Raw genomic sequence first — 21668 nt, 5'->3', positions numbered from 1 at the left:
AATAGCAGAAGTGCTTCCCCTCCCCCGCCCCCCCTACACCAAAGCATACACACAGGTGCGAGGAATCTCAATTGTTTCCTCTGCCCCGCCCTTGTGGAGCTTTGCCTGCATGTCCTCACCTTCTGCGCCGCACATCTCAGTCTCTCTTTGTGCTTGCATTACGACTCGTTGAAACGAGCGAGAAAGTTTTTTTCGCTGGAAAATTTTTGGTTTTTGCCGATGGATCCAGTGAGAGTCGCGGGGACGCTGTGGAATGTTTTGGTGAGCGGCCGCGATGCACTCGGGCGTGTTTGTTCGCATTTGGATTACCGCTGCAGGATCACTTGAAAGGATGGAAGGAACGCGTGGTTTTTTAAATGGTTTTTATTCTCTTTTCGCTCCAACATAAACACACAGTCAGAGCAAGAAAACGATCACAAAACGAAACAAAAAAAACATTCATTTGTTTTTACTTTTTAGCGCTTATCTCCATAAAAATAAGTTGTCATAAATGATATATCACAAGCTGAAATATTTACATGCGTACACACTTTTTTTTAACCTTCATGCTATTTTCGTGAAGTCACTTTGCCGTCAAGTCAGCCGTTTTCTTTTCCGCATCCCGACCGAATGTAACTTCCGCCGCCACCGGAAGTTTCGAAATAAGACGCTAAAAAGAAGAAACGCGGCGAATAAAACGCGGCCAGTTGTCTGTTCCGTTTACTCCAACAAATCTGTACTTTGATGTGCTCATTGTCGCTTCGTTTTCGACACGGACACGAGGTGGCGTCTTTGCGTGCTATTCGTGGGATTGCGCTGTTGTTTTCCTTCTCATGGTGTGCGGTTCTGACATGAAAAAGATCACAACACTGCGAATAATTGACATGCCCTTTAATGTTTCACTGTACAAATAGGGCACAAGCTATGATCCTAAAATGTTTCACTACAGTAGATTTAAAACTTTTCTTCCATTAGCCTTGTCCAGTAAATGGCTTTGTTCTAATTTTCATTTTGAAAGGTAACGCGAGATGGATTTGAAGTCACGTCGACGTGTTTGGCCATCGTTTTGGGGCTTGTTTATGCTTTTGTAAATAAAATTTGTTGTAATTGAGTTCTCTGCAGAGTATTGGTGATCTTGCTTTTTGTCCCAGTAGATTTGGACTTTGTGCGACTTCTTCCTGATAGAGAGAAAGGAAAAAAAAGTCTGAAATGAACAAAATAATGACTTTGTTTTATCTGTGTGCCTGCTTGTCAGTACTATTTAGCCGGAGCGGTCAGCCGATTCCTCAGGCCGGGACCTTTTAACATCACCAGTCATGATCTGCTCCAAGAATCCATGGCTGAACGTGGCTTCGGCGGCGACGCTCACACCGCGGGCGTCTGTCAGGATCAGTCTGACGAGGTGGCGCGTGAGCCGAGTGCACCGCTGCCCGCTCGGGCCGGTGAAAAAACCCAAAACGCCGCAACGGAGGGCGAGGAGAACTTGCCCGCAGACCATCGACCCACAGATGAGCAGACGTCAGACGTCAACGGAGAAGACGACGCGCCGACGCGCGCGACCGAGATGGACGCGGCGACCATCGCGGTCCACCTGAACCACCGCGCTGATGGTAGCGAGAGGCAAATCAAATCGACAAATGTCAACGGACGGTCCGACGCGGTGACGGGCGAACGAGTTGGGGCGGACGAAGACGCTTCCGAGGAAGAAGCGGAGGCCGAGCCGGCGCGGGAAATCGGCGAAGCCTTCGCAAATCTGCCCTCCCGCGAGTGCGACGCTGAGCCTTTTGCACGTGGAAATAAAACGCAAGTCTTCCTGCCGGTCGAGAAGTCGGAGGAAAACCCGACCCGGCGGGATTCGCGCGAAGAGGCGGCCGGCCGACCGAAAGGCCCCGCCGGAGAAACCGAGGCCACTCGCGCCACTTCCAAGACGGGAGTCCAACTCCCGGAGGGGGAATCGGCTGCCAGTGACGCGGAAGACCTTCAGGGGGGCGCGGAAGCGCTCGCTTCCGAGACCGGGTGGGGACCGCTCGGATTCTCCCGCGACGAAGAGCGGATGGGGGCGGGGGGCGGCCTCGGCGGATGCTCGCTGAAACCTGAAAGCTGTGCTGTGAGGGAGCAAAGGTCAGAGGAGGTCACAAAATACGCAAAGGATCCGCTCGTGTCCAAGGTCAAGCGGGGGTTGAACGAGACCCCAACCGCTCGGGATCTCCGGACGACGAGAACCGAGGAAACGACGCTGTGCTCAGACGGCCGACGTCGAGAGGCCCTTCTCGATACGAGCGCTCGGCCCGAAGGCCACTTTGACTCCAAACAAGACGACTTCTCAAATGAGTCTCGCTACGACGCAGAAAGCTTCAGCATCATATCGTCGCCCGAGTCGGGCTTCTCGGACCGCTCCTTCGGCGAGTCCCGCGCGGCCGCTTTTGCGCTCGAGCAAGAAGTTCTTGAGATGAAGTCCTTGGAAATCCCCAAGAGCGATTCCGAGGAGGAAGCGGCCAGCTTTTCCGGCGAGCAGACGATCGCGCCATCGGCGGACGAGCCCGAGTGTCAACTTGAGGTGCGAGATGATTGGGCAACGTTTGTTTTCCGCCCGCCTTCAATTAGCAGAGCAACCGCAAGCCCACCCCGTGATTTTCATTGCAGCCGAGCGGCTCGCTGCTGAACTTTGCCCCCCAAAGGTCAAGGATGGCCGTGAAGAACCCCCGCGTCAGGCCGCCCAAAGATCGCCGCTCGCTTCTCCAAAGGCCCTCGGCGCCCGCCGCGAGCTCTCCGCCGCCCCAGCCGCCATCCAAAATCCCCGTCGGCGTTCACGTCTTGGGAGGTTTCAGGTTGGGAATCCAACTGCCCGGTAGGTTTCTCGCCTTGGCGAACGCCCGCCCGCCTCTTTGGGTTGATTTTCCACCACGTCGTCGCCTTGTTGGTGTTTTTAGGGCTCGGTGCAGCGTTTCCTGTCGCCAAAAAGTTGCCGCCGATGGTAAGTGACATAGCCAACATCTACCGTGTTGGCTAGGAATTTGTTGTTGGCTGAATGACGTACGACGCCGCTCGTTTTCGAGGGCTCTGAAAATTCAGCCGGGTCGAGGGCGCCGCACCGACAGGAAGCCGAGCTCAAAGCGGCGCCGAAGGCCGACGCCGCCAAACAAGCCGGCGGGCCGCCTGGACCAAAATGGATGCCGCCGAGACAAGCGGGGTGAATCCAAAGTGCTCTTATTTTTCCCTCGACGCAGTGCAGCGGTTGACATTTGCTCTTGTTTTTAGATTGGGAAATCCATTCATGTCAGAGCTCAAGACCAAATTGAAGAAAGCCACCAAAAACTGAGATGAACTCCAATTTTCCGGGAAATATCCCGAGATGATGTTTGTGCCGAGATGAATATCGCCATTATTGTTCTCATTGTAATAAAGTCAAAAGCAAGCTCTTAACTGACACTTTTCTTTTGGAGTAAGAGGCCAAAATTTGGGCTCCCTAAAAACAAAAAAGCTCCCTAAAAACCCGAGTGTAAAAAAATTTTTTTTTTAATACAAAAGTTGTTGTTGCTGCCACGGTGATTGTGGTGGCAGCTGATGATGTCACAAAGAGACCAAAGGGATGAAAGACACCAGCAAGGCGGGTTGCTTCAACATGTGCTCGCAAAGTCTTCAGGCGACGGCTCATTCACACAGCGCAACTTTGCCCGGTAAGTATGACAAATTTGTCTTCCTTGTAAAAATGCTCAGCGCTCGGAGAATTTAATGCTTGCAAAGTGGATGCGTCTTTGCACCCAATTCGACTCACTCAATGCCAAGGACTTTTTTTTTCTCCATGTTTTAAGAATCCAGGCTCCCTATTGAAGTATTTTCTTTTTTTTCTTACATGGTAAGGTAAAGAAGGGAATGAAAATAGCCAGCGTATTCAACGTCACTGTTGATTTAGTCGCGTTGAATATCGAGGAAAAGTCCATTGTTGGCCTTCTGAAAAGGGGATCAGGGCACTCTGGCGCAGGCTTTTCTTCATCAAACGTCGGCGCCGTCCAATGGATCGAGACGAGCTCTCAGAGCGGTCCCGGGCCGGGCCCGACTTGTCCTCGTGCCCAAATCTCCCTTCGCTCTGCGAGCCGTCGGCGGAAAGCGTCTACGCGGAGCTTCGGACGGTCGAAGGCGAGGTGGACGGCTCGGGTGTCTGGTTCCCCCTTGGGAAGTTGCTGGAGGTCCCGGCTCCGATGATTCCCGCCTTGGACCCGCTGTACACGCCTCCGGGTTTGATGCTGCCTTCCGGCCAAGGCCTGGTGGGGGTTGGGGGAAAAAACCCCAATGTTGATACAATGCTACCTCTAAAAAAAATTTAAAAAATGACTTGAGTGTGCTTTGTCGGCTCTGCTCTTGTTCCTCCAGTCTCTTCCCTATGAATGCTACGCAAATCCCTTTGATCCTCAACTGGTAAGAGACGGTGTTTTGTTTTCCATTCGTCTTGTTTTCAGAAATGTTTCCGTTCTGTTGACGCATGAATTTAAAGACGCGAAGGCTGCGTTGTCACCCGTTGGCCTCGTTTCTCCCATCTGCGACTCTTCAGGGAGAAGAGCCAGCCATGATGATGATGATGAGGATGATGATGCAACCGGGGGCGGAGAGCTTGACCACCACAGGGCATGTGTAGGTTCCAAAAAAACCCCCCCAAAAAGTGCCACTGTCTGCATCCTCTGCTTATTGTGTTGGCTATTCCCCCGATGCGTCTCTTACCAAAATAGAAACAGAAATATCCCACCAAGAAGTGCGTCGCCTTGTGCTGCCGCCTCATCCAACTCCTCCGCAGCACTGTAAGTATTAGTCAACAGGCACCCCTTCGAAAAGTTGAATGTCGCAGTTGAACTTGGACAACACGGCATTAAGTTGGTTAAGTTGGACGGGCTGAGGCGCTATCTGATGGCACCTGAGAATGTTCCAGGAAGAGTACAAAATGGCCGAGGAGGTCCTGAAGCACAAATCCTACAAGGGATGACGACAGTCGATTGAGGTTGAAGTCTAAGATGCTGCGTTTCATCCCCCCCCCCCCCCAACCGCTCTAGTCGAGGAGCAGAGAGCGAAGAGCAACGGGATGAAAAGAAAAAGGGAGGAGGCTACATCAAGAAGCCGCTCAACGCCTTCATGCTGTTCCGGCAGGAGCAGAGGCCAAAGGTCGTCGCTTTGCTCAACATTCGAAACAGCGCCGATGTCAACAAAGTGGTCGGACAGATGGTGAGTGTGCAACGCGAGCTCCCGAAATCTCGCCGCCGAGTGATGACGGTCTGTCGCACGTGCGCAGTGGAAGTCGCTGAGCAAAAAGCAACAGAGGAAATACTACGAGCTCGCCGACGCTGCCAAACTCCTCCACAGCCAGCAGCATCCCGATTGGTCCTGCACTGAAAACTACGTAAGTCGACGTGACCGCCGCGCCTCCGAGCGCCGCTGGCGGCAAGTAACAAAGAACAAATATTTGGAGAGAGCACAACCAAAGCACACTTGTCGTGTGTGTGTGTGTGTGTTTCAAGGGGAAGAAGCGAAAGAGGCAAAGGGTCAAAGTTCATGGCAAAGGTCAAGGTAAGACATTGTGTGAAATCTCACCGCCCTCTGAGCGGACCGACTGAAATGGACAGAAAACGTCCTTTCTATTTGTGTTGTTTTGATCACCCTTAGAGGACACCTGGCAGGCCTCCAGCCCGGACGTGACGAGCGATGCGACGCACGCAATCAAGCAGGAAAGTCATCACAGGGGCGCCAAGCACCAAAAGCAGCTTCGAGTGATGCTGGAGTTGATGCTTTAAGCAGACACCTTCTGGGGTCCTTCATTCCGTTTCGTCAAGATTCAATAAAGTTTTCCAATAAAACATCCGAACCCTCATTTCAGCGCGAAAATACATCCGCGCAAACATGCTCCCAATCAGTCCACTAAGGGGCGCTTTTGTCACATTTTTCGACGCATGTGTGCAGTTTACCAACCAAGCCGAACGAGGGCGGTGTAGGCAAACTGATCTCACGTACGCGAAGAAGACACTCGCTGCTGTGATTGGTTGGAAACTTCCTTAGTCTTTTCAAACGCGAGTAGCGTTGATGATTTCCTGTTTGTTATAAAGTTTCGGCGAGCCCAAAGCCGTTTGGGTTTTTTCTTTTGTGGATGTCGTCAGGCTGTACCCATACTTGTGTTTTGCGTACTTGACGAGTCAGCGAGTCAAAGATCAACCTCGAGGCGTCAATTGTGTTGGGTACGTAGTTTTTCTGACCACCGTTGTCAAGTCCGGTCCTCGGCGGTCGGTGTCCTGTTGTCCTGTTTTCCATGGCTGCCTGCTGACACGCCTGATTTTTTTTTAAGCGCTACCTGCCGGTATAATTGTGGCGCAATTGAAGTCCAATTACAAAGTCTTTGCCGAGGGCAAGACGTCGACGATGGCGGATTTGACGACGGGGCCTTCCTCATCTTTTGCGGATAGTCCAGAAGTGTGGAAAGAAAACATTCCCCCCGCTAAGAGGCACTATTTGGACGAGCACGACTTCCCAGATCTCACTCTCCTTGAAGTCACAGAAAATGACGACACGCTTCATTCCACAACGGAGGAGATCTCGCCCCTGCCGGCAAGGACGTTCGTGAAATTCATGAACGGCCCCTCTCAATTGGCTTCCTTCCGGACGCCAAGGATGGAGGGAAACGCGAACGGCAGCCGAGCGGAGACCAACGCTTCCCTCTTGTGGGTGTGCAACGAGAGCCTACCGGACTGTAGCCATGCCTCATTTGATTCCTTCATGGCGCAGGGTGTAAACTTCACCATCGGCGCATCTCCTTCCGATATTCAATTGGCGAAGGCGAGCGTCGAGTCGAATTCAGCAAGGGCGGCAACTCTTGGCGAATCGTCCGAGCCTTCCCCCTTAGCCGCATCGCAGCTCAGCTTCACGCAAAGCAACGAATGCGTGGCAACGACATCCCAGGAGAAAGATCCCTCCCTGGGGGGGGGAGCATGTGCAGGACAGGACGGCCCGGCCTCCGGCAGCACGGCCGAGCGTCCGACGGGAGACACCGGCGCAATTTCTCGCTCGACGGACCGCGGCCACCACGACACCTTTGAGGTTTGCGTCAAAGGTGTGGCGGAGACTCCTCCCTCTCAGGCGAACGGAGCTCCGTCAGAAAGCGACGCCGGCGGCATTCGGCACAGCACCTTTGACGCGAAACCTCCCGCATGGGCCGGCGGAACGATAACGTTGTCGGACGGCGGTTCCCCTGACCGCCACCGCGAGACCTTTGACGCCGAGCTCCCGCCCGCGTCCGGCGGACCCGTGACGCCTCCGGAAAGCAGTTTGAGTGACGGTCACCACGACACCTTTGATGTGCAACCGCCATCTCACTGCCACGGGGGCAAAAGCGGCTCTCGGGAGAGCCTCGATGGAAATCCTCCCTCCTTTGACGCTCAACTTTCCAAGTCCCACGGCACCTTCACAATGTCAGAAAGCTACGCAAGTGACGGCCGGCGCAAAGCACTTGATGCCCGGCCCGCAAAACGGAGCGCGTCGGCGAGCTGCTTGAGTGGCGGTCACCGAAAGGCCTTTGACGCACCAAGTAGCTCAAGCGACAGTCGTCCAAATGCCTCGGGCGCCGCACCTCCCGCTTCCGACGGCACGATGTCCCAAAGCCTCTCGGGAGAGCTTCGCCACAACACGTTTGATGCCAAGCCTCCCTCCGGCCCCAGCGGCGCCGACGTCGATGCCGACGACGTTGCCGACGCCGGCGCGCTCCATCCGCCTCAAGGCGAAGCGTCGGCCTCCGGAGCGGGGCAACGTGAAGCCGAGCGTCATCCCACGTTGCCGAGCCACGACCAAAGCTTGGATCCCGATATCGGCAGAAGTTTTAATTTGGACGACGCGCTCGATTTAAGGCGCGGAGATTTCGTCACGTCAACGCCGTTGACCAATTGTAAAATGACCTTCTGCGCCTCGCCGGATGAGGGCAAATTGTCGGCGTCTTCCCGAAAGCCTGACGGGGAGACCGTCGGTAGGCCGCAAGTACAGGCGACACCCGCATCAGAAATCTGTACTCGCAAAATATTAGCGGCCGCCAAATCGCTGCCGCCTTTCGCCAAAGCGCCATCGCTGCCGCAGAAGTTGAAGCCGTTGTTGCTTCCAAGACGGATCGCCGTGCCTCCATCTGGTCTCCATATGCCCAAACCAAGTTTGGCGACTGGCACGCTTCAGGAGGTAAAATGGGTGCATTGGAAGAACCCCGTTCAAGAATGACTTTTGCTTTTTCTGTTTGTTTGCCCCCCCCCCACCCCCCCAGAGCTCATCAGCATCCAGCTCATACAATCTGCGATCCACAACCACATCTGGGCTTGCGACGCCAGGAGCGAGGCCAGGCGCGCAGCAGCCAAAGACGGCAGCGGAGAAGCCGCATGCTGGCGCAAGACCGTCGGGCATCCCCAAAAAAGGGCCCTCACTTCTCCGGCCGCCATCGACCAGAAGCGGCGCGCCGGCTTCAAGTGCAGGTAATTACGAGCATGCGGTGTTCCGCTTTTGAGACTAGGGTCATCAAACTCCTCGTTCCACAAAGGCTCTTTCTGTTGGTCATGTTTAGAATCATGACATTTAAGAAAAAAAAATGACATGGATAAACAAATGCATTGTTTTCCTCCTTACCGTCTAACTCTGCAGTTCCCGTTCTCCAAACCAGGAAGCGCAACTTGATCAGAGATGCGCGATTAGTTGCGAAGAAAGCAAAGACGGGTAAAAATGGGGGAGGGGGGAAGCTCAGTTCCTCGCACGGCACAACGGACCCCTTTGACGGCTGCTCCCGTGTGCTATTTCAGACGTGCCCGCGGCGTCCAGCGCCATTGTAGCGCCGAAGCCCTCGGTCGATGCGCCGAGCGCCGTGAGAAGCTCGAGGCCGACGGTGAAAACGCCAAAAGACGGTTGGTTGGAATCAATGAATTGAAATGGCGGGATCATGCACAACTTCATCGCCTTACTGGCCCCTTGATATGATTTTTTCTTCCTCCTCCTTCAGATGCTACAGCGTCATCGGCAGCGACAAATTCTGCCAGCAAAATTCTAAAACCACCGGTGAAGAGCCAGAGAACTCACTTGGCCGCCAAAGGTTCAGGTTGGTTAACGAGATGTCGGCGCAATACAGTTCGGCTTTCGGGAATGCTCAATGTCGGAAACTTGTCATGAGACATTTTCACATTTCTTACTTGCGACGAAAGCAACCGGATTTTGTCCAGGTACGGTTGAAGATCTGTGCTGTTTCTCAGTCAAATGCTCGCTGCTCACTGCACTTGTTGATTTTTGAATTGTTTTTTTTTTTTAATTTGGTTGAGGGGCATTCGGAGTGTTTCGCGCAGTGTAAAGCCAAACGTGATGTTGATTCCTTTGTTACATTACAGGTTGTGCTAATTGTGTGGTGCTGGAAGCTGAAATACGGCGACTAAAAGAGGGTACGACTGTCCGTGTCTGGGACAACGTGCATACAATAGAATATGATCACAATCTCCAGGACACTATTATTCTGTCTATCCTGCTAATCATACCCCGTTTTCTTCCAGAGCTACAGAGGTGCAAGGAAGAAAAGGAAGGATGTGTGAAAATGCACTGAATTACACTTGTCATTATCTCACTGTAAATGTTAATGTATTTTAAACACTGGATGTATAATAATAAAATTGGTGTGACATTGCATTTCGGAGCTGAGTTCTTGAAGGAGTGTTTTAATCTGCGTGACCTCATTCTGAGAATAAGGTGACAAAGTTGATCACCGGGCTGCTCACCAAAACTCTCACTCCATATATGTTAAAAACACAAAAACTTCAGATAATAAAGGTTTTCTTTATTTGGAACACCCCAAAAAAAGTCCAAATAAAATGAAAATACCGAATTTCGACGGTAAAGGGCGCTGTAGCGGTGGCTCGCCCAAAACTCCGAGTTGTGCGTCACTTCCTTTCCCGGCGCGAGTGATCCACACGGACCGTCGCACGTTCTCACCGTGTCACCGCAACAGCAAAACTGGATTTTGTAAACATTGAAACGACACAGAAGCACCACAGAGCTCATTTCACAAGGACGTAGGTGAGTTTCAGGTGGAAATAACGTTTCTCGCCGGTCGACTCTTGTTCCTTTTTGCCCTGTGAGGCCCGAATGCTAGCGGAAGCTATCCTTAGCATTAGCCCCGGGACACGTTAGCTCGCATCCTGTTTGGATGCCAGCGGTGTAGTTGATGATTCAGACAACTTTGGGACGACGACAAATGCTTTGACAAATTCGAAATCACCTCGCAACCATTTATCGTTAACATACGCGGTGTATTTCTAAACATCTTAACTAAGATGATAAGCATCTGCTAACGCTCTTTTTGGTTCCCCTACGACAGTTATCCATCTAGGCAAAGTGACTTGTTATACTGTATGTAGCACTTTTCAAAGATCGCACTCGCAAAGGGCTTCACACGGTCAATATTGAAACGCACTTACACACACGGCACACGCCCTAGATTACAAACCACAATGTGCAAATGGTGAAAATAATTTTGAATTTGCATCTAATTGAATTCCGTGTTTTGGCTGAGGTTGTATGATTGTAATTGTCTGTATTTTTAAGTTTATTGTTGTGATTTTTTTTTTTTAGATTGAGCCCCTTTTTCAGCAATGTCTCGTTTCTTTGCCACCGGGTCTGACAGCGAGTCAGAGGAGTCCTCGTCAGCAGATGAGATCGCACCCAAAGCACCCGGGACCACGCTCAAGCAGTCAGTGCAATGAATGAATTATAGCGTTGCATTTTAAGTTGAAGCCATCTCACACGTGTGTCTGATCCCACAGGTCGCTGCTGCTCAGTGATGATGAGGAGGACACCAAGAGAGTTGTGCGCAGTGCCAAAGACAAACGGTAAGCCCCCCCCCCCCCATATTAATGTCAAGGTAAACTTGACTTTGGTCCTCTCAGCTTCATGCATTAACCGTGTTGCTTGAATATGTCCTGCTTCATAGGTTTGAGGAGTTGACCAATCTCATCAAGACTATCCGCAATGCCATGAAGATCCGCGACATGGCCAAGTGTCTGGAGGAGTTTGAGCAGTTGTGTCGAGCGTTCCTCAAAAGCAAGAATATAGTGGACAAAGAGGGCGTTCCGCCTTTCTACATCCGTCTTTTGGCAGACCTGGAGGACTACTTGAATCAGGTCAGTCCTTTCATTTCCCTCTGCCTGAAATGATTTCATGCTTCAATCTAGGTTGAATTATCAGGGCTTGAAATGTGCTTCAACTACAGGTAGTGGTTGAGTGTAAAACTCAGACGGCATGTCCGTGGGAGTGAGTAGGCAGGTTGTACTCCTGTTGCAGTCGTGAAAACGAACTTTTATGAGCAGCTTTTTTTTTTTAAACAAAATATAAAATTCATGTCATGTTTTCTATTGGATAATGTTCCAGCTATGGGAGGACAAAGAGGGGAAGAAGAAGATGAACAAGAACAACGCAAAAGCCCTCAGCACATTGCGCCAGAAGATCCGCAAGTACAACCGGGATTACGAGACGGAAATCACTGCTTACAAGGAGGTGATGACATGACACACAATGCCACACATTCATCTTGAAACGATGATCTACCACTCAACATTTGTACTTTGACGTCAACAGCATCAGCTGTGAATGTTGGTGTTCTTGTCTCACTCGAGGAGGACATTAACCTCTCAATATGAATGTTATAGAATCCCCAAGAGTCGGCAGACGCAGAGGAGGACAAGGGCCCAGATGACTCGGGTACAGGAAACCACTTTTTTTTTTAAGTGTTTTTTTTTCTTTTTTTTTCTTTTACACTTCTTCTCAATATTTTGGACAAGTTGTCATTATCCATGTGACGAGCTAAAGTTTGACTCCCGTGAGAAAGTCACATGTACAAGAGACGGCGATTAATAAGAGCCATTCTTTTGGTCATCAGGTTCATCCTCTGACAGCGATGGGGATGACGACGGTGTGTCCGCTAAGTCCTTCTTGAAGAAAAAACCAGAGGCCGCGCCAGAAGCGAGCAAGTTCCTCAAGTCCGCCAAAGGATCCGGGGTAAGGAGCCGGAAGAATGTTTCATTGGTTGTCAGTAATGATGTCAACGGCTGTGGTCGGACTGCATTCACACTTTTAGTTTTGTCCCTTTTGACAGGATGAGTCATCCTCCAGTGACGATGACGATGACGACGAAGACTGGGGCTCGGACACCGTGGACACCGGCAGTGAGAGCTCCGACGACGGAGAGGGGAAGAGTGCGTCTCTCGCCATGGTCTTCCTCAAGAAGTGAGTTGCCGCCAATCCGCAGTTAATTCTGTACCCAGCACCGTACCTTGATATTTACTGGGGAAGCTGCGCAAAGCCCTTTATTCACTTATAATTTTTTTACAAAAAAAACAAAACACGTAATTTTAGATTATGGCACTGCACAATCAGGTTAATTTTACGTATTGGCATGAAATGAGTTAACCCGTGTCACGATGCGTTCAGGGCCCACGCACCTGACAAGAGCTCCGAAAAGGTGGGGAAGAAGAAGAAGCTGAAGAAGAAAGAGAAGCTGGAGGAAGAGGCTGAGGAAGAGGGAGGTGAGGAGGTCGAGGGAGGCTGGGAGAAGGTGAGGGGAGGCGTCCCTCTCGTCAAGGTAAGGAAAAGATGGATACAGCCACCTTCGAAGATGTGCTGCAAGAAAAGCACAAAACACAGGCTTTTCCTTTTCCCTTGGATTGAAACCATCAGGAGAAGCCCAAGATGTTTGCCAAGGGTACCGAGATCAACACGGCTGTGGTGGTCAAGAAGCTCAACGAGATCCTGCAAGCCAGAGGCAAAAAGGGCACCGACCGGTATTCACACTCGGCATCTTCAAGAATTGTGCGCTCGGTCTCCACAGGTCAACATCCCAGAATTCATTCTGCGGTGACAAGGCTGCAGAGGAATTGAAGAACTGCCATAATTCCAATAAAAAAAAGGGGGGGGGGGTCCGCAATATCTGCCTCAAAGCTTCGCTGGAAACAGTTTAAAAAAAAAAAATCTAATCAATGGATGGAATGATCATCATCTAAAAATACTCGCTCGCTGCAACCCGGGACATGATGCCTTGCCAAAGCCGTGTGTACAGTATTAGAATTGGCCGAATTGAAGTACCGGTAATGGCACACAACATTAGGTACACATGCACAATCCTATGATTAAAAAAAAAATAAAATCTGATAAATCCCCAAAAATAAGAGTTTGAATTGTACGCTCAGTCCTAAATGCAAGTTGTTCTTTTGCAGGGCTGGCCAGATTGAGCTGCTCCACGCCCTCGCTGCCATCTCCGCAGAGCATAACCTGGGTGAGGGCGTCCTGGTGAAAATTAAATTCAACATCATTGCATCGCTGTACGACTACAATCCCAACATGGCAGCCTTTATGAAGGTAGGAAAGTCCTTTAGACAGCAAGGATGCTCTCCATTTGGCTGATACTTCACTTGCCCCCCCCCCCCCCCCACTTTTTTTTTTTTTGAAACCCTTCTTCAGCCGGATATGTGGAAGAAGTGTCTGGACTGCATAGAGGAGCTGCAGAACGTCCTGTATGACAACAGCAATATGTTCATCGGGGAGAACATCGCAGAGGACAGTGAGAACTTGGCCATCTCAGATCAGGTATCTGCAGCCTTCTAACCTTTTTTAAGAGAGACACCCCCGCTGCCCCCCCAGCCTTGACTATTTGCCCTTGACCGTTTCAGCCTTTCAGAGTGCGCGGCTGCATTTTAACTTTGGTGGAGAGGATGGACAAAGAGTTCACCAAGATCATGCAGAACACGGATCCTCATTCGCAAGGCAAGTTTAGCACACTTTCAGAAATGAGATGGCAAAGCCGAATCGCAAATACGCAAGGGCCGTCCGTCATAACGGTTCAACCTCGGCCCGCAGAATACGTGGATAATCTCAAAGACGAGGAGCGCGTTTGCGGCATCATGGACCGCCTGCTCACCTACTTGGAGAACAAGGGCACCACGGAGGAGATTTGCCGCATCTACCTGCGTCGAATCATGCACACCTACTACAAGTTTGATTACAAGGCTCACCGGAATAGCCTGGCCATGCAGGCGGAAACAAAGGTGAGAAGAGTCGTGCGAAAGCGGGCTACGGCGCGCAAAATTGGCCGTCGGACAAGCTCGACGGAGGCGCTTACGAGTGCTTCCGCTTGCCGTGGTCGCGCAGTCCCAGCAGGACCAGGAGGAGAGCGAGGCCGAGGACAGCGCCGTCATCATGGACCGCCTCTGCAAGTTCATCTACGCCAAGGACCGCACCGACCGCATCCGTACGTGCGCCATCCTCTGCCACATCTACCACCACGCGCTGCATTCGCGTTGGTACCAGGCCCGCGACCTGATGCTCATGAGCCACCTGCAGGACAACATCCAGCACGCCGACCCACCCGTTCAGGTGAACACGCGAGTCCCTCGGACTCCAAGCCACGCTCGGCCCAAAGCCGGCGACGTGATGACTCCACGTCCGGTGTTTGCTTTACCTTCCTCCCAGATCCTCTACAACAGAACCATGGTCCAACTGGGCATCTGCGCCTTCCGCCAAGGCATGATCAAAGACGCCCACAACGCCTTGCTGGACATCCAGTCCTCGGGCCGTGCCAAGGAGCTGCTGGGTCAGGGTTTACTCATGAGGAACATGCAGGAGAGGAACGCTGAGCAGGAGAAGATCGAGAAGCGAAGACAAGTCAGTCAGCGCAGTGTGCACCCCTCACGGTGGTCATAGTTAACCAAAACTAAGGGGGGAAAACATTCATGCAATCAAATTCTGTTGATTAAAAAAAAAAAAAGAAGAAGAAACCAAAGCAAAACTACATCTCTCGTTTATAAACGAAAAGGTTTGGTTTTTCATTTTGGATACATTTATTGTGGTGTGACTCGAGGAGAAGGAACGCCACTTGTTTGAGGATCGTCTTTTAGCGTGATAACATAACGCTTCGTGAGTCAACTAGTTACTTTTTGATCTTGCACTTGACAAACACTCCATGTCTTGAAAAATAAATAAAGGCATTAAAAAAAATGGACAAACCTGCTCTAAAACTAAATACAACTGAGTTAAAAAAAAAGTCTAAACAAGTCTAAACAAACTCGAGTAACGCATGAAAAAGCCAGACAGACGGAAATTCCCAGCCTTTTGAAAACATTTTTTTGTGCGAGGAAATGTCAGCAAAAATATGGCGACGCGGCGGAATTCCATCGTGTGCCCATCATCAATTGTGTGCCCATCACAGGTGCCCTTCCACATGCACATCAACCTCGAGCTGCTGGAATGCGTGTACCTGGTGTCGGCCATGTTGCTGGAAATCCCCTACATGGCTGCCCACGAGTTTGACGCCCGCCGCCGCATGATCAGCAAGCAGTTCCACCATCAGCTGCGAGTGGGAGAGCGCCAGCCGCTACTCGGTAAGTCGAGTCGGAGAGCACGTACGTACGCTGCTGCTATGGAGAGATGTCCAAAGATGCATTTGTGTTCAATGCAAATGAAATTGGATCGTTTCCATTGCTGCGCTAACACACAGTCACTTGAGTAATAATTTGGCCGCATCGCAATAGGCTCGTGGTCTACCCGAATTGTATCTCGGCGAGAATTGACTTTTTCACTTCGAGTGCGGCGCTACACCGGGGATGGCAATTGTCCGCAGATACGCGAAAATCCGCCGTTTTATTTCTTAAATTGATCATTTTTGTGAATCGTCAAAATCCGTTGAGAAAATTTTAGGGGGGTCAGGTACCTTATCGTCGAGTTTTGACGAGCTCTCCCGATCAGTCTTTCCATCTTCCGATCGTAAACCGCCCTGCGATTCGACGTGTATGATGTCTTACTGGTTGTGATTGGTCGCCACGTCCAGGCCACGCCCCTTTCCGCTTTTTTTCATCACTAGCCATTGCCATCCCTGCTACACGCGCTCAACAAAGATGGCTCCCCACCATGTGTGCATTCGAAATACGCAGACACGTAGAAGTATCTTCACGTTGCGCCCAGGCCCCCCGGAAAGCATGCGCGAGCACGTGGTGGCGGCCAGCAAGGCCATGAAGATGGGCGACTGGCGCACCTGCCACTCCTTCATCATCAACGAGAAAATGAACAGCAAAGTGTGGGACCTCTTCCCCGAGACGCAGCGAGTGCGCGAGATGCTCGTCAGGTTGGCTTCAGAAGTCCGCACGTTGGTCATCCACCGTTCTGCCGCCGTTCGCTTGGTGACTGTGATACGTTGCTTTGAGTAGGAAGATCCAAGAGGAGTCGCTGAGGACGTACCTCTTCACTTACAGCAGCGTGTATGACTCCATCAGGTCAGTCGGTTTGTTCCCGTCGCCGGCCGGTTGTGATTCCGCGGTTTAGAAATGCCAAAATATTTCTTTCAAGCATCCCGGAATACATCCTCAAAAGTTGTCGTTTGACACATGAATGCGCAATTCTGTTCAATTTTATTCTCAGCGTCACAAAATATAAACAGCTACACAATTAGACGGTTCATTTATCTAACATAATCGGGGCCAACAAGTAATTGATGGAGTGCCAAAACAAAACAAAACATTGGAACGTCCCGAATTTCAGGTGTACTTCCTCGACATCAGTTTCTGCTTTCTTATCGGCCATCGTTTCTAGTGGTACCTTCGGAACAGAAACCACACAAAATGCACATTTGTAAAAAATCAATGAATAGCCAGTAAGCAAGTATTTACTAGAATGCTATTTTCTGCAACCCGCCCCGTGAAAGCTTTTCATCCAAATCCTTTTTTTTTTTTCCTAGCATGGCGACACTGTCTGACATGTTTGAGTTGGAGATAGCAACAGTTCATAGCATCATCAGCAAAATGATCATCAACGAGGAGCTCATGGTAACGCCGCGCGGCGTAGGGAAAATTCCTTGGAATTTGTTTTGGGGAGGTATTTATGAATATCGGCATCCGCCCGCTGCCAGGCCTCTCTGGACCAGCCCACGCAGACGGTGGTGATGCACCGCACGGAGCCCACCTCCCTGCAGAACATGGCGCTGCAGCTGGCCGAGAAACTGGGCAGCCTGGTGGAGAACAACGAGCGCGTCTTCGACCTCAAGCAGGGCGTCTACGGCGGCTACTTCAACAGAGGTCAGCTCGGCCGCTCTCGAGCTACCGTAAAAGACTCTATTGCGGAACGTTGACTTCGCATTTTAGATTCGATTTAAAAACGAGAAACAAGCGCGTTTCCTTCTGTCATGCGTCAGATTTTAGTTGTGGGGCTGTTGACTGCTCTGCTCATTGGCTGCCCCTTGCATTACAGATCAGAAAGGCGGATATCAACAGAAACAGTCGTACCAGAGAGGTATGTTGTCGCGCAAATGAGCTTCCCCCCCCCCCCTCCCTACCCAGCGTTTTTCCTTTCTGAATTCTGTAATTTCCCCATTGCGGGACAAATAAAAGATATCTTAATCTTTTCATTTATTCCCGAATAATCGTCGCTCATGTGCCCCTGACGCAGACGGAGGCAAGGGCGGTTACCAATCCAAGCAGGGCGGCTACCAGCGAGGAGGCTACAGGAATCAGAACCAAGGCAACTATTGATTTTGGAAAAGGGTACATTCCGTTTTGACAATAAGAGCCTCTATAGCCTGATCCTATATCAGTTCATTTGTTTGAAGTGAGCCTGTCCTGTCTGATCAGTTATAATAAACATTCTTCCATCGTGCTTACTTATCTTCTTACTGTTTTTGGCGCTCTTCAATAGCAGGGGTCGCATTTGCTGGCGATGGCTCGTGTATTTGTTTGGATTCGGGTGTGCACAAATGTGAGTGAAAAGAAAATAAGCTCACGCGTTTGTCCCCCGGCCACTCGGGACGCTTCTAGCGCCCTCTTGACACGAGTCTCCTGTGGAGCTCCTTCCTGAGCAGGTCCCTCTCCTTGCGGATGCCCTTGAGCACCGTTTGGTTCTCCTGGGCCCTGCGCACCAGGTAGGGCAGGGTGTCGTCCACGGAGCCGTACGGGACCGACTTGTACACGGCGTAGCCCTCCTTGGCTGCGGAGGAGAGGCGTGGGGAATCGGTTGCCATGACAAGCGCAGATTTGGACGCTGGCATCTCACCTAAAGTGAGAGAAACGTGATCGCACATCCCCAGAAGCTGACCAAAGCACACGGAGCCGCTTGCTTTGTCGATGCCCAGTTCCTCAACCCTGGCGGTGACAAGAAGTAAGGCATGCGTTGAGCCAGCGCGCAACATGACTCGCATTTTGGACATCTCGGCAGACTCGCCGTTCAGCCGCCCGCCTGACGGACTCTTCGTTGTGTGTGGCGACGATGATCCTGTAGCCTTGCGGGTCCTCGGCGATGTGCCTCAGCAGCACCTCCAGCAAGCTGTTATAACTGTCATGAAATGAGACGATATATGCAGTAGGAACTTTCCAAGTGAACCGCCACAGTCTAGTACAGCACACCAAAAGAGATTTCAACCTCATTGTTGCCACCTCAGTCTAACTCGCACGCAGTGCGGCTTCCTTCTGCCATCCTTTGATTGGTTGGAGAAATTCAACAGGCGTTATGAGCCAAACTTGCCTGAAGCATTCTGTGCACATTTCCTAACCAGCTCCTCCGGTGAGTGTTATGTGTTTTATTCAAAAATGTTCAAGTGCTGTCACGTGATCAGATGATTAATTCTCAACTACAGTCCTCCAGCGGTGGCGCGCCGGCCGTCCGCATTTGTGCGGTATTGGCGATTTAGCTGAAAAAAGCAAGCCACCGGATGAACGACAAATGAAAATGTACAATTGGATGCAAACGCGCCCCCTGGTGGAGGTCACAAATGTCTTAACTTGTCATTTGTGTCCTCCCAGCGGTCTTGGACGGGGTCCGGCCGGCCCTCCTTCGCCGCCAACTTCCTCTCTTTGTCCATGTAAGCTCCTCGCACTAGCTTAACCCCCAGACGGAACCCTTCTTCCCGAGATCGACTGATCGCCTCCAGCAGGAGCGTCCTGGTCTCCTGAAAGTGAGTATTTGATTTCCTTTTGCCGGCACATCAAGCGTTCGGAGCATTGATTTTGATGATTTTTTTTTTTTTTACCTTCAGGTAACACTGGAACGTGTACCAGATCCAGACGCCGTCTTTGTTGAACTTCTTCATCATTGCCATGGTAACGAGGGACAGCGCAGGGTTCATGTAGGTGTACTCGGCATCCACCAGCACCCGCACTTTGTTCACGCTAGCCTGAGGGACACGAGCCACTGTGCTTGACCGCTTGTTTAACGCTGATGATGTTGGTCTATTCTTTCCCAAAGCTCTCAATCTACTCTAGCAGGCGCCTCGTCGGCGTCTGCCTTGAGGAGACCTTGAGTACAGCTCGAGATGGCACGAAAAAATAAAGACCGTCCAAATTGGATTGATCATCGTTGACCGAGCGCGCACGCCTCAGTGCTCCCGGCGGCTACCTCGGCTATCCTGTTGAGTCTCCGCAAGCTGCAGCGGAAATGCGCCGCCTCGCTCTCCGCCAAACTGGGGAACGCCACCTCCTCGCCGTCCATGGCTCTGACCAGGAGGTCCAAGTCATAGGCTTGTTTCGAAATGACCTTGGTGAGTTTGACCTTGATGGACACAACAAATCACGTCTTTCAATAACCGTCCCCCCGCTCCTCCATGGTGGTGAACGCATAAAAGCACATGCAAACTCTGTTCAGATTGGTTAATTCTGCTATCATGAATTAACCAATCAAAAAAATGTGGAAGAACATTTCATTGTTTTGCCTGTCAATCTATGTCACAGGTACAGATACAGGTAAATGCTCATTTGTGGCTATCGTAGGGCACGAACCAGGTACACTTACACATAGCTCAGGACTGAGCAGGGCCGTGACCTTCAGTTGCATCATGGGATCTTTGCTCCAAGCGTTGCTGTGGGACATTCGCACGCATTCCAACATGGCGTCCATGTTCTGGTCGTATCTCTTCTCTCTAGGTGGCACACACGTATTGGCTGAGAATTTTAATCGCCAAGGAAATCATTCCTCCTGGTCATCGTTTCTTCTGGGATGTTTTGTATGTGACAGATGATGAGCTCAGAGCTGAAAAAAAAAGGTGCTTCTGACCCCGTGCTCTCCCCCAGGTCTTCCTCGATGGGAACCGCCAGCATGGGCCTCAGTCCCAACGTGCTCATCTTCTCCATGGACTCCGAAATCTCCTTCTCGTTCTCGCCGGCCACAAACTGAGCGTAGACCGTGGATCTCATCAGCGAGGAGAACACGCGCCTGCCCAGAATGCTGCGGGCCGCCGACATCAGCTGCCAAAGGGACGCATGACCAGGTTATGCTCACCTTCCAAGTTCCTACGGTCAATCTGATACATGGTGGCTTTTAGTTAGGTTAGGAGAATCTGAACAGAAGGCTCGTGGCCCAAATATTCCCCCAGGCACAGCTCGCTGATAACGTGTGAAGCATTTCATCACAGAGGCGCTTAAAATGGTGGCCAAGTGCGCGCTGGCTCCCGTTTAACGGGGGGTGGAAGAAACACCCTCATAGACACAATTTCAGTCATTTATTTATTCATATATCTTGTGAACACGCAAGTTGAACCGCTAAATAAACATTTGGGAGGAAAAAAATCATTGATTGTTTGCCTCACCTTGTTGCAGTTGTTGACAAGCACGGGGAAGGAGCAAAATCGGAACACGGCCAAGGCGCGACACAACTCTTTCAGGCTCTTCACCCGGAATGCGCTGGGATCCTCGAAGGTCAAAGAGGCAGCCAGGAGGTTGGGCGGCTTGCCCACGGCCGCAGCCTGCACGATCCTGGGGGCGGCGGTGGACATGAGTCTCGTGGAGAGCAGGTAGAGGCGCGAGGAGCACATGCGAGTCATCTTGGCTGTGTGAAGTTCACGTCAGGATTCCTTAAGTGAGTGTTGCTTGTTTACACAATTTCAGGTTTGTTCCAATGTCAACATGCAGGCGGGCTCCAAAAAAGTATGCACTTTGTCAGAACTGTGCAACTTTTGGTTTTGTAGAATCGCAACACCGCCCCCAAAGAATGAAAAAAAAGGTCATTTTTGCGCCCACCTACTGGTTAATGAGTGACTGTGGAAATTAGAGCAACCACCCACGTTGACCCTTGGCATCGACCAAAAAGTAACATTCGCTCAAAATGTAGACCCGAATGATTAGAAACGTTCCAAATTTCACATTTTAATCCTTTGCACCGAGCGAACTGGAATCCTCTGAGAAGTCTGGAGCCAATTAGACAAAGGATCCATTAAAATGCACTTTTAGGAGGGCGTTCAGTCACACAAGTCAATTGTATTCAACTGGAATTGGGCATCTTCATGGAGACGTAAAAACAACGGTCAATTTGAATGTTTTTGGCTTCCCACAAAAATGCTATTTTAGAATTCAAATCTAATTTGGGTTCAAGAACTTCTATGTCACTTCTGACATTTTAACCATTGCCGATACATTTTTTTTTTTGTAATTACCTTTGCTGTTAAATTAGGTTAGCTGTTGCGTAAGGCGTCCATCTGCTCAACGTCACTAAACTTGTTAAGACCTAAAATTTGGGGTTAATTCTCAACACACCGTTTTTGGGTTGAGTTACATATTGAGAGAGTGTCACTTGAAATGTCAGAGAGAGAGAGAGAGAGACAATCAGTAAGTTTGCAGAGCAAATGATTAACCGTGTAGCTTCGTCACGTCTGCAAAGGGACTTACTCAATGTTCCGAAGCACGATGTACAAG

At 50.7% G+C, this 21668-nt stretch overlaps 4 protein-coding genes and 2 long non-coding RNA genes across 7 annotated transcripts; 5 read left to right on the top strand and 1 right to left on the bottom strand.

Moving 5' to 3' along the window:
• Positions 1-102: 102 nt before the first annotated feature.
• si:ch211-136m16.8 (histone acetyltransferase KAT6A) lies at positions 103-3402 on the top strand. The gene is made up of 6 exons (XM_052069404.1): positions 103-261; positions 1235-2536; positions 2623-2827; positions 2910-2953; positions 3036-3169; positions 3238-3402. The coding sequence occupies exons 1-6, from the start codon at positions 220-222 to the stop codon at positions 3296-3298; spliced, it is 1788 nt and encodes a 595-aa protein (XP_051925364.1). The 5' UTR covers positions 103-219; the 3' UTR covers positions 3299-3402.
• Positions 3403-3902: 500 nt separating this feature from the next.
• Positions 3903-5819, top strand: LOC127603312 (transcription factor 7-like 1). Its single transcript, XM_052069491.1, has 8 exons — positions 3903-4244; positions 4351-4395; positions 4529-4608; positions 4704-4772; positions 5022-5190; positions 5258-5365; positions 5484-5532; positions 5629-5819. The coding sequence occupies exons 1-8, from the start codon at positions 3993-3995 to the stop codon at positions 5754-5756; spliced, it is 900 nt and encodes a 299-aa protein (XP_051925451.1). The 5' UTR covers positions 3903-3992; the 3' UTR covers positions 5757-5819.
• A 2671-nt stretch (positions 5820-8490) lies between these two features.
• Positions 8491-9656, top strand: LOC127603350 (uncharacterized). Of its 2 annotated transcripts, XR_007963037.1 has the most exons (5): positions 8491-8697; positions 8781-8882; positions 8978-9073; positions 9357-9407; positions 9516-9656. It is a non-coding gene; the product is annotated as an uncharacterized LOC127603350 (long non-coding RNA). The 2 variants fall into 2 exon arrangements; XR_007963036.1 differs by having other exon boundaries at positions 9357-9656.
• A 233-nt stretch (positions 9657-9889) lies between these two features.
• Positions 9890-17649, top strand: eif3c (eukaryotic translation initiation factor 3, subunit C). Its single transcript, XM_052069360.1, has 23 exons — positions 9890-10035; positions 10591-10708; positions 10782-10847; positions 10949-11138; positions 11386-11511; positions 11664-11715; positions 11894-12012; positions 12110-12240; positions 12445-12595; positions 12691-12794; positions 13227-13368; positions 13471-13596; positions 13680-13773; positions 13867-14054; positions 14158-14382; positions 14479-14670; positions 15215-15386; positions 15967-16126; positions 16209-16274; positions 16736-16823; positions 16907-17072; positions 17245-17286; positions 17443-17649. Exons 2-23 carry the CDS (start codon positions 10611-10613, stop codon positions 17523-17525), a joined length of 2781 nt encoding a protein of 926 aa, XP_051925320.1. The 5' UTR covers positions 9890-10035; positions 10591-10610; the 3' UTR covers positions 17526-17649.
• A 52-nt stretch (positions 17650-17701) lies between these two features.
• On the bottom strand, positions 17702-20800 carry prodh2 (proline dehydrogenase 2). Its single transcript, XM_052069519.1, has 9 exons — positions 20567-20800; positions 20035-20225; positions 19774-19900; positions 19381-19533; positions 19016-19159; positions 18768-18934; positions 18211-18321; positions 18043-18131; positions 17702-17976 (listed from the first exon to the last, which is right to left on the bottom strand). Exons 1-9 carry the CDS (start codon positions 20798-20800, stop codon positions 17804-17806), a joined length of 1389 nt encoding a protein of 462 aa, XP_051925479.1. The 3' UTR covers positions 17702-17803.
• LOC127603346 (uncharacterized) lies at positions 20106-20888 on the top strand. The gene is made up of 2 exons (XR_007963031.1): positions 20106-20248; positions 20577-20888. It is a non-coding gene; the product is annotated as an uncharacterized LOC127603346 (long non-coding RNA).
• Positions 20889-21668: the final 780 nt, after the last annotated feature.

This window comes from Hippocampus zosterae, chromosome 7, assembly GCF_025434085.1.
Source record: "Hippocampus zosterae strain Florida chromosome 7, ASM2543408v3, whole genome shotgun sequence".
NCBI classification, from domain to species: Eukaryota; Metazoa; Chordata; class Actinopteri; order Syngnathiformes; family Syngnathidae; genus Hippocampus; species Hippocampus zosterae.
This window is presented reverse-complemented; position numbering and strand designations above follow the sequence as displayed.

What these genes read in the sequence shown, in the direction of transcription:
- si:ch211-136m16.8 (XM_052069404.1), top strand. Translation starts at nt 220, where the DNA reads ATGGATCCAGTGAGAGTCGCGGGGACGCTGTGGAATGTTTTG. An exon ending in GGACGCTGTGGAATGTTTTG is followed by an intron (nt 262 to 1,234) that starts GTGAGCGGCCGC and finishes CCTGCTTGTCAG; the next exon opens with TACTATTTAGCCGGAGCGGT. An exon ending in AGCCCGAGTGTCAACTTGAG is followed by an intron (nt 2,537 to 2,622) that starts GTGCGAGATGAT and finishes TTTTCATTGCAG; the next exon opens with CCGAGCGGCTCGCTGCTGAA.
- LOC127603312 (XM_052069491.1), top strand. Translation starts at nt 3,993, where the DNA reads ATGGATCGAGACGAGCTCTCAGAGCGGTCCCGGGCCGGGCCCGACTTG. An exon ending in ACAAAGTGGTCGGACAGATG is followed by an intron (nt 5,191 to 5,257) that starts GTGAGTGTGCAA and finishes GCACGTGCGCAG; the next exon opens with TGGAAGTCGCTGAGCAAAAA. An exon ending in AGTTCATGGCAAAGGTCAAG is followed by an intron (nt 5,533 to 5,628) that starts GTAAGACATTGT and finishes GATCACCCTTAG; the next exon opens with AGGACACCTGGCAGGCCTCC.
- eif3c (XM_052069360.1), top strand. Translation starts at nt 10,611, where the DNA reads ATGTCTCGTTTCTTTGCCACCGGGTCTGACAGCGAGTCAGAGGAGTCC. An exon ending in ACTTGGCCATCTCAGATCAG is followed by an intron (nt 13,597 to 13,679) that starts GTATCTGCAGCC and finishes TGACCGTTTCAG; the next exon opens with CCTTTCAGAGTGCGCGGCTG. An exon ending in AGAGCGCCAGCCGCTACTCG is followed by an intron (nt 15,387 to 15,966) that starts GTAAGTCGAGTC and finishes CGTTGCGCCCAG; the next exon opens with GCCCCCCGGAAAGCATGCGC.
- prodh2 (XM_052069519.1), bottom strand. Translation starts at nt 20,800, where the DNA reads ATGACTCGCATGTGCTCCTCGCGCCTCTACCTGCTCTCCACGAGACTC. An exon ending in GACCTGGGGGAGAGCACGGG is followed by an intron (nt 19,901 to 20,034) that starts GTCAGAAGCACC and finishes TGTGCCACCTAG; the next exon opens with AGAGAAGAGATACGACCAGA. An exon ending in TCACGTTTCTCTCACTTTAG is followed by an intron (nt 17,977 to 18,042) that starts GTGAGATGCCAG and finishes TCTCCTCCGCAG; the next exon opens with CCAAGGAGGGCTACGCCGTG.